Below are 8,352 nucleotides of genomic sequence, written 5' to 3'. Positions count from 1 at the left end.
AGCGTGACCTGCCGTGGAGTGTGTATTGAAATGACAGCTGTGTTGCCAGCTGGCTGCGTTGATTGGCAGCGGCAGGGCTGCCAGATCGATCAGCCGCGTTGGCTTGCGCGTATTTCATTTTCCATTCACACTCACCCAATGGACAGCAACAAGTTTGGCAAGCTGCAGCAGCAATTTCTCTGCTGTTATCCCGTCAATAAGATGGCCTGGTCGGTAAGTAGTCGTGGGTTATTTGTAATTTCAAATTGTTGCCACTTGCTTGCCGTGCAGACGCTGGAGCTGCCGCTGGAACTGGAGGCGCAACGTGCTCTGATCGCTGCCACCTGTGGGCATCCGTTGAATCAGCGGTACCCGGTGCGTCGTAGCTATCAGGAGGCATTTGTGAAGCGCCTGATGCACCTGCTCAAGGATCACGAGGAGCTGCACGACGACATCTACGACAGCCTGTGCGGTCAGCTAGCCAAGGCAACCATAGACGCCTCCACAGCTGCGGCTGCATCCCAATATGCCTACAAGCACTACCTGCTGCAGCCGGACAAGTATATCACGCTGCGTGAATCCACAAGCTTTGTCAGCGAGGGCACCACCGGCCTGTGCACCTGGGAGGCTGCTTTGGTTCTGGCCGACTATCTTCTGGCGCATCCCAGCCTGCTGCAGGGCAAAAATGTTTTGGAACTTGGCGCTGGTGCTGGCCTGCTTGGTATTCTGCTCAAGCAGCCGGCCCTGCAGCTGCCCGTAGGCCAGGTGCTCATCACCGATGGCAGCGCCGCCTGCGTACAGCTCATGCGCGAAAACATTGCGTTAAATTTTGATTCTGATCCAAGCGATGCGGCGACACCGCAATGCGCACAGTTGCGCTGGCATGAGATCAGCCAGTTTCCCTGGTCGGAATATGCTGCACCCGATCTGCTGCTGGCCGCCGATGTCATCTACGATGATACCCAATTCTCGGCGCTGCTCGAGGCACTCGACGCCATCTACGAGCTGCGCGGCAATCGCTGCGAAATGCTCCTGGCCAGCACAGTGCGCAATGTGGATACCGTGCACGAGTTCATGCAGCAGCTGGGTGAGTTCAACGGGCAGGACGACTCGAACCAACTGCCTGGCTTAAGGCTCGGTTCGTGAAGTCGCATTTAAGCATGCAGCAAGCCACGTTTTGCCTTAAACCTTGGCTTGCCAGCGATTGCCAAAATTCGAATGAAATTATTTAATTTTCTATTTAAATTTGCCCGTTCTACTGGAAAATATTGCTAGCCATAAATATGGTATTTACGTAGAGCAGTTTCGGGCTACATTTGAATTCTACTCAAAATTGTTTACGAAATCCGAATTATTTATGCTTTAGGGCTAAGTCTCCCTAAACGGGTTTTTCAGTTTAAGCCAAACCATCTTTGAATGAGATAGTTCTGTTTGGCTTTCAGCTCGACCAACTTTGTACCGATTGGTTTGGTTTAAGGTTCGGTTCATAAGAATTCGAATTACTTATTCGGGGATATATATCGATATATAAGTATAGATTTATTGTATAAATCAAAAAGTGCCATGTGCTAAAGCATTAATTATTAATGTGTTATATATAGTTCTTGTACTCTGATATCCTGAGAAAACTTAACAATTGTTTTGGTGCTTTTAACATATAGGACAAGTATATTATATAGTATAGAAATTTCTCTCTCTATATATATATATATAGTATACATTATCAATCTTAACATATAAGCTCTATATATAGATGATCTTTAAGGACTGTGATTGTATGAGCACAGGCAAGTGTATTGAGTTTTTGGTCCCGTGTCAGGACATTTCTGCCCATATTTAGAAACAGTTTAGCTGCTGACAAACTAATGAGTGTGTTTGTATCTTTATTTGCAGAGCAACATCAATACCAGGTAACGCCCTGTGCGAATGTCTCGGCCTGTGCCAGCCATTTCTGTCGGGATCACACGGCCGCCGTGCAGATTGTGTGCATTAAACGTTAGAACTAGCTTTTTAATTAAACTAAACGAAAACAACAACAAAAATGAAATACCAGAAAACAACAACAACGACATTAAGAACAAGAACAAGAACAATGTGAACATGTGTGAGCAACTGCATCATTGATTGATGGTCGGTATGGTGCCATCGTTAAGCCAGCGCACATTCAGCTGCTCGATCTGATGCTTCATGAAGATAATGCCATAGACCTCGTGCTGTATATCCAACAATTTGCTGCGATGCGTGCGCGGCACCTTCATGCCAACGACCAGCGCAAGCAGAGACGTTATAATCATGTATACAAATCCCTGGGCGATCAGCGTGCTCTCATCCTTGGCATAGAAATACGAATTATTCACATTGGCCACAAAATAGTAGTACACGATGCTGGTGCTGACCAATTTGAGTGTGTAGGAGACAAAGATGATGCATTCGGTGAAACGCAGATGCGTTACCTCCAGCAGCACAATCTGCAGACTGGAATAACCCATGCCGAAGAGGACCAGGAGCAGCCAGAAAGTCACCTTCGAGCTGGTCGCACCGTATATAATCATTGCCAGCACCGTGAGCAGCAGCAGCAGCACTTGCGTGGTCACAAAGTGCACCTTGGCTGAGTAGAAGCACAGGCAAACGATGGCCAGAACGCTGCCAGCGAATATGACCCAGAACATGGAGTCGATGTGGGCCAATTCATCCAGACGCATCGCATCGTTGAGGGCAAACCAAAAGACCAGATAGATGAAGAGCGCATATTGGATGGCCTCCACGAAGAGCAGCAGCAGCGTCACATGCCACTGTTGATTCTTGATGACATAGAAGAACTGCAGCCGCTTGATGACATCCGCGCGTGACTCAAAGATGCTGCCGTTCGCATTCGCAATCCTCAGATCGTTGTCCATGCTGTTGGTCATGTCCACCGTGCCCAGCACATGCAGCGCCTTCAGACCAATTAGAACGGCCAGCATGACAATCGCTATGGATAGATAGGTGGCAGCAAAGTTCACATAGATGCCATCGATCAGTTGCTCCGTGGTAGCCTGCTGGCCGGCATACTGCTCCAGATTCTTTACATATGTGCCGCCAATTAGGCTCACCGCAGACGCAATGCCCAGCAGATAGCAGCTACAGCAGCCGGATATCATTAAGGACCGACTGCTCTTCGAGCTGATGGTGTGCAGGAATCCGTAGCCAGCCACAAAGGTCAAGCTGTGCGCCACATATGACATATAGGCGCCCACGTGATCTGTGATTAAACCAAAATTAATATCAGAGATTGTCAGACAGTTCAGTTGAATGTGGGAGAATTCAAGATATCGTATAAATCCCAATTTTTAAAGTACCTTTCTTGTTGCCTCCAATCGGAACTCAGGTAAAGCCCATATCATAGTTAGACCTTATATGCCTATGCTCTCTATATATTTCCCTTGCTCTAGGTAATAGGGACCAGCTGGTAAATAGTTGCATATAGTCTCTCTGATCTAGTAGTTCAGTTTGATACGATTCTTCGGGTTTCTGCCGAGCTGTACTCTTTCATACAAAAATTGTAATACTCGCCAGATATTTTCTATACAGCTATATGATATAGTCCAAGGCATTGGCTCATAATTATGGTGAAGCCCTTAATAATATGATATGCTAGTTGGTCGATGCGGTCGATTTCGACAGACAGACGATGGACAGACGGACATGGCTATATTGAACCTTCAAGACGTATCCCTTTATACTATTGTATACAATATAGGCACAACTAGCTGATAATCCGGGCAACAGGCGCAGGCTTGTGGATGATAACCTTTGACTAAGACTAAGCAAAGGGAACGCGTCTTCGTGGGCTGTGTACTCACCAAAGCCATCGGCAAAATAGAAACAACTGGAGATTACATTGAATACGCCCGCCGCCAGCAGTATGAATGGCTGCCAGTAGAGAATGCAGTGCTTGATATACTTCAACGCCAGCAGGCCGAGGGCGGTGAGGAGCGACAGGCAGGCGCCCAAAATGAGTGGTCCATAGTCATTGAGGTTCGACTCCAGATTGCGCTCGGCCACAAAGGAGCAGATCGTGTAACCAAAGATGAGGCCGCAGGGCAGAAAGCATAAGCACACTGCATATATAAAACGGATTTAGAGATTTAAATATTATTGTTTATATAATGAGACATGGGCTCCATTTGGCGGGGGCCACTTACCCACATAGCTGGGCGCGTATTTGAAAAACTTGTGCACACATGTGCTCCATAAATTCGACATTTTCGTTAAACTGTTTGAAATTCGTGTCGTGACTAATGCATAATTTTTGGTTTTATTCAAATTTAAATTGAATTGAATATTCCGCGAGAGGATCTTGGGCAGCAAATGCCAGCGCGGAGAGGTTCGAAATGCGACTGAGAATTGTTCTTGTCAAATCATGCGCAGACTTGATTAGATAAAGCCCACAACAAGGCGGCACCTGCATGATGACTAATCCCGGCCAAGTGAAACAGGGCCCCAGCCATGTGTGCGGATAAACGGATGCCCACAGCAGCTGATAAGATGGCGGCAGTTGGCGCGTTGGCACATTCAAATTCGTGACCATCGATTTACCGCCCCTTAAGAGACACATATATACGTGAAGCTTTGCTGCTGATAATACACCTAATCTTTTCGCTCCGGCTCTGATAATGCCTCACCGTTAGCCCCGGCACAATAAAAGCTCCCCCGGGAGCGTGCAAAGTGTGCGCTACTTAAGTGGAACAAACGTGTGCCCGTCACTTTCCATCTGTCTCTCTGCCCAGGTAAACAGGCGGGCGGCTGGTTTATCAGTTTGTTTACTTTTGAGCACAGTTTGGCCAAGGGTTGAGAGCTTGTGAGAGCAGCGGCACAAGCCACAAGATTGCCTCGACTTCAAGCGACTCTCACATTTTATTGACAGTTATTCAGAAACTTGGCTGTTCTTTTAGGTTGCCAAACGATTATCTCACAGCACAATTGAGTTTGAGCATATAGTTAGAACTATATAGAAATGCTTGCAACTATCGCCGAGGCGACACGCTTTGGTAAAAGCGCATACGTAACTTGCTTTAAATAAAATAAATGGCGATGCATTAGCTACAAGCATTTGTGACGTCATGCGCAGCGGGAGCGTGCAGAAAGAGTTGCCACCTTTTTGGGGAGCCGCTCGCATATTCGCTGTTGCGTAAGAGTAAAAACATGCACAAGCCACACATATAGACAGAGATGGGGTTAGAGAGACAGAGAGTGAGAGTGAGAGAGAAAAAGAGCGCTCGCGTTTGCGCTTCTGACCCCAGAGGACGACCCAGTAACAGGGACTTTTGTTTCCTTTGCCCGCCTACTATCACTTCCGGATTTTTGCTGCAACGACAACAACAGGCGACAAATTCAGCGCAGCAATTCTGCATTCGTAGTCGCAGCTGGCGCTGAAGTTGCCAGAAAATCTAAAGCCAAGAATGGTCAACGAGCTGTTGTAGACTAGCCCCAACAGCCGACCGGCTGGAGCTATTTTTATCCTAACTGTCTGCCAAAATCATGGAAAGGACAGCGGCACAACGTGGCTAACTGCGTGCGCCTGTGTGCGTGTGTGTGTGTGTGTGTGTGAATTGGCGTGCTAGTGTTAAGCGCAATGTATGTGAGCATCTGGTGCCACAATCTGAATTTGAGCAGCCGCAGCCTGGCCATTGCCCTGGTGGTCTGTGTGACGCTCGTCTACTTCTCGTACAGCTTCAATGCCTGCCTTTTTGCCAGCATCAGTCGCTCCTTGCAGCAGGTGAGCTACCCGTAAATGCAATCCCAACCGCTTGGATTCTCACTATCCAACCGCACACAGAGCAACCTACGCAATTTGCTGACGCTGCAGCGGCGCAACGTTAGCAGCGAGCCCGTCAAGGATGCTGGTACTGCTCCGGAGGTCACCTCCAGCACGGCTATAATGTCCAATGGCACCGCCAGTGCGGCCAGCATTGGCAATGGCATTGCCAGCGTCGACGGCGCGCCCAAGTATCAAATGTTGCGCCAGCAGGGATTGCGGCCCTCACGCCATTTGCCCGACACGCTCATCATTGGCGTTAAGAAGAGCGGCACCCGGGCGCTGCTCGAGTTTATACGCCTGCATCCGGATGTGCGTGCCGCCGGCTCTGAGGTGCACTTCTTCGATAGGCATTATCAGCGCGGCCTGCGCTGGTATCGCCATCATATGCCCTACACCATCGAGGGCCAGATCACCATGGAGAAGACGCCCAGCTATTTTGTCACAAAGGAGGTGCCGCAGCGCGTATATCACATGAACCCGGCCACAAAGTGAGTAGAAACCACATTCTTAATAATTCCAATTTCATCCTTTAAACTTTAAATATATGTATGGAAGTATATATAAAATGAGGGTTAGGCTCGACATCATAGAACTTCAACTTTACTTTAGATAAAAACAGTTTTCTTTTCTAGTTTTATACGATTTTCATAAGCAGAAGCAGAATCCATTGAAAGTGGGTCAAAATATTGAAAATAATAAATTAGCTTTCTGCAAGATCCCCATAAAGTATATATTCTTGCACAGCATCAATAGCCGAGCGTATCTAGCCATGCCTGTCCGTCCGTTTGTACGAACGCGTCGATCTCAGAGAACCTGAAAGAACGAGATATTTAAAGTTTTGAACGTAGATCCTGTTTCCCGCGTAGTATCGAGAACTTGTTTCTTTTTCATGATATCGAATTATCGATTGGTATTGGTATTAACCAATATCGAAATCTTGTCTTTTAAGCTTATACTGCGGTTTTTTAGAGCTAAATTGATTAGTGGATAAGTGATATTTTACCCAATTCCAAAATATATATCTTTTTGTATACCTTAAAAATTTAAATTCCCCAAAAAATGTAAAGAAAAAAAACATGTCATTTCATAAGTGTACTATTTAACATTGGTATTTACACCCATTTGGATGCCACATATTTATGCCCTGCAAATTGCATTAAGATCGGACGAAGCGAAGTCAATCACGTGTAAGGCAAAGGGAGGACGTGCGTGTGTGTGTGGAAGGAGCCAGAATGCTCGTCACGGGATTTTCTTAGTCGGGCACTCCCCACTAGAGGACTTCTATTTGTTGGAATATATCATTCTAGAATCAGAATCCAATTATATATACTTCGCACAGTTCCAGTCAGTACAGATTTCTATATAGGAATTTTCATTTATGTTTCCTCTGTTGTCCTTGAATTTTCATAACTTTTCACATGAGGATTGGTACCATTATCATCAAGTTGGAGCGATCTTCAGATTCATTTTATGTGTCTTTTCTTCTCTGGACTCCATCTCTTAGACTGCTGATTGTGGTGCGAGATCCGGTGACGCGCGCCATCTCGGACTATACGCAGGCGGCTAGCAAGAAGGCGGACATGAAACGATTCGAGCAGCTGGCCTTTGTTAATGGCAGCTATTCTGTGGTGGACACCAACTGGGGCCCTGTCAAGATTGGTGTCTATGCGCGCTATCTGGAGCACTGGATATTGTACTTTCCGCTTTCGCAGCTGCTCTTCATAAGCGGCGAGCGCTTGATTATGGACCCGGCCTATGAGATTGGACGTGTACAGGACTTTTTGGGTCTGAAGCGTGTGGTCACCGAAAAGCATTTCTATTTTAATGCCACCAAGGGATTCCCCTGTCTATTCAAATCTGAGGCACGCTCCACGCCCCATTGTTTGGGCAAGACAAAGGGACGCAATCATCCGCATATCGATGCCAATGCGATTGAGCGACTCAGAGAGTTCTACAGGCCGTTCAATAATAAGTTTTATCAACTGACTGGCATTAATTTTGCCTGGCCCTAAAGCTTAATATTAGAGTGAGTGAGAGAAAGAGGCACAGGAGAGAGAGAGGGAGAGAGATAGAGATGTTGTTGCAGCGGAATTTAGCAACAGACTGATATTGTTGATTGCATTTTTTATACATACCATTGTACTTATACATAGAAGATATATATACAAACATATATGGTATTTGCTATCGATGTGATGCAATTGCTGTATGTTTAAAAGATACGCTACGTAATATTGCTCAATTATTGAAAACAATATGATAACAAAATAATAAACGGTTCCTTCTCTCAATACACAACGCACAGACACACAAAAACTACTATATGTAATGCCTAAAAGAAAAATATATATAAACGCATAGAACAAGTAGAGCTTACTACGTATTCCTACAGAGTATGAGCAAGAAGATAAACAGAGAGCTACGCATCCAGATCCTAAATCAATTACTTAAAAGACACTATACAAAAAGGTACTGATAGCATGCGATTAGGCACACGCGCGCACACACACACTCTATATAAAATTCATATGCAATTTATGCATACCTACATATATATATATATATATATATAT

The 8,352-nt window shown here is 45.9% G+C and overlaps 3 protein-coding genes across 4 annotated transcripts; 2 read left to right on the top strand and 1 right to left on the bottom strand.

Moving 5' to 3' along the window:
* Window positions 1–2,021, top strand: LOC115768052 (protein-lysine N-methyltransferase EEF2KMT). Its single transcript, XM_030712491.1, has 3 exons — window positions 1–213; window positions 271–1,066; window positions 1,873–2,021. Exons 1-3 carry the CDS (start codon window positions 31–33, stop codon window positions 1,977–1,979), a joined length of 1,086 nt encoding a protein of 361 aa, XP_030568351.1. The 5' UTR covers window positions 1–30; the 3' UTR covers window positions 1,980–2,021.
* Window positions 2,022–2,074: 53 nt separating this feature from the next.
* Window positions 2,075–4,350, bottom strand: LOC115768051. Its single transcript, XM_030712490.1, has 3 exons — window positions 4,164–4,350; window positions 3,822–4,079; window positions 2,075–3,220 (listed from the first exon to the last, which is right to left on the bottom strand). Exons 1-3 carry the CDS (start codon window positions 4,222–4,224, stop codon window positions 2,097–2,099), a joined length of 1,443 nt encoding a protein of 480 aa, XP_030568350.1. The 5' UTR covers window positions 4,225–4,350; the 3' UTR covers window positions 2,075–2,096.
* Window positions 4,351–5,188: 838 nt separating this feature from the next.
* LOC115768053 (heparan sulfate glucosamine 3-O-sulfotransferase 6) lies at window positions 5,189–8,311 on the top strand. Of its 2 annotated transcripts, none has more exons than XM_030712492.1 (3): window positions 5,189–5,737; window positions 5,798–6,267; window positions 7,284–8,311. In XM_030712492.1, the coding sequence occupies exons 1-3, from the start codon at window positions 5,594–5,596 to the stop codon at window positions 7,789–7,791; spliced, it is 1,122 nt and encodes a 373-aa protein (XP_030568352.1). In that variant the 5' UTR covers window positions 5,189–5,593; the 3' UTR covers window positions 7,792–8,311. The 2 variants fall into 2 exon arrangements, with proteins under 2 accessions (XP_030568352.1, XP_030568353.1); XM_030712493.1 differs by lacking the exon at window positions 7,284–8,311 and adding an exon at window positions 6,871–7,195.
* Window positions 8,312–8,352: the final 41 nt, after the last annotated feature.

Source organism: Drosophila novamexicana, unplaced genomic scaffold, assembly GCF_003285875.2.
Source record: "Drosophila novamexicana strain 15010-1031.04,08,12 unplaced genomic scaffold, DnovRS2.1 tig00001583-arrow-arrow-pilon, whole genome shotgun sequence".
NCBI lineage: Eukaryota > Metazoa > Arthropoda > Insecta > Diptera > Drosophilidae > Drosophila > Drosophila novamexicana.
The sequence above is the reverse complement of the archived record's forward strand: the minus strand, read 5'-3'. Positions and strand labels throughout refer to the sequence as shown.

Bases quoted from the DNA above. Each gene is read 5' to 3' on its own strand.
- LOC115768052 (XM_030712491.1), top strand. From the start codon at position 31: ATGACAGCTGTGTTGCCAGCTGGCTGCGTTGATTGGCAGCGGCAGGGC. The intron at 214-270 runs GTAAGTAGTCGT...CTTGCCGTGCAG, and splicing joins TCAATAAGATGGCCTGGTCG to ACGCTGGAGCTGCCGCTGGA. The intron at 1,067-1,872 runs GTGAGTTCAACG...CTTTATTTGCAG, and splicing joins CGAGTTCATGCAGCAGCTGG to AGCAACATCAATACCAGGTA.
- LOC115768051 (XM_030712490.1), bottom strand. From the start codon at position 4,224: ATGTCGAATTTATGGAGCACATGTGTGCACAAGTTTTTCAAATACGCG. The intron at 4,080-4,163 runs GTAAGTGGCCCC...TTATATATGCAG, and splicing joins ATACGCGCCCAGCTATGTGG to TGTGCTTATGCTTTCTGCCC. The intron at 3,221-3,821 runs GTGAGTACACAG...GTTTAATCACAG, and splicing joins CTATTTTGCCGATGGCTTTG to ATCACGTGGGCGCCTATATG.
- LOC115768053 (XM_030712492.1), top strand. From the start codon at position 5,594: ATGTATGTGAGCATCTGGTGCCACAATCTGAATTTGAGCAGCCGCAGC. The intron at 5,738-5,797 runs GTGAGCTACCCG...AACCGCACACAG, and splicing joins TCAGTCGCTCCTTGCAGCAG to AGCAACCTACGCAATTTGCT. The intron at 6,268-7,283 runs GTGAGTAGAAAC...TCCATCTCTTAG, and splicing joins CACATGAACCCGGCCACAAA to ACTGCTGATTGTGGTGCGAG.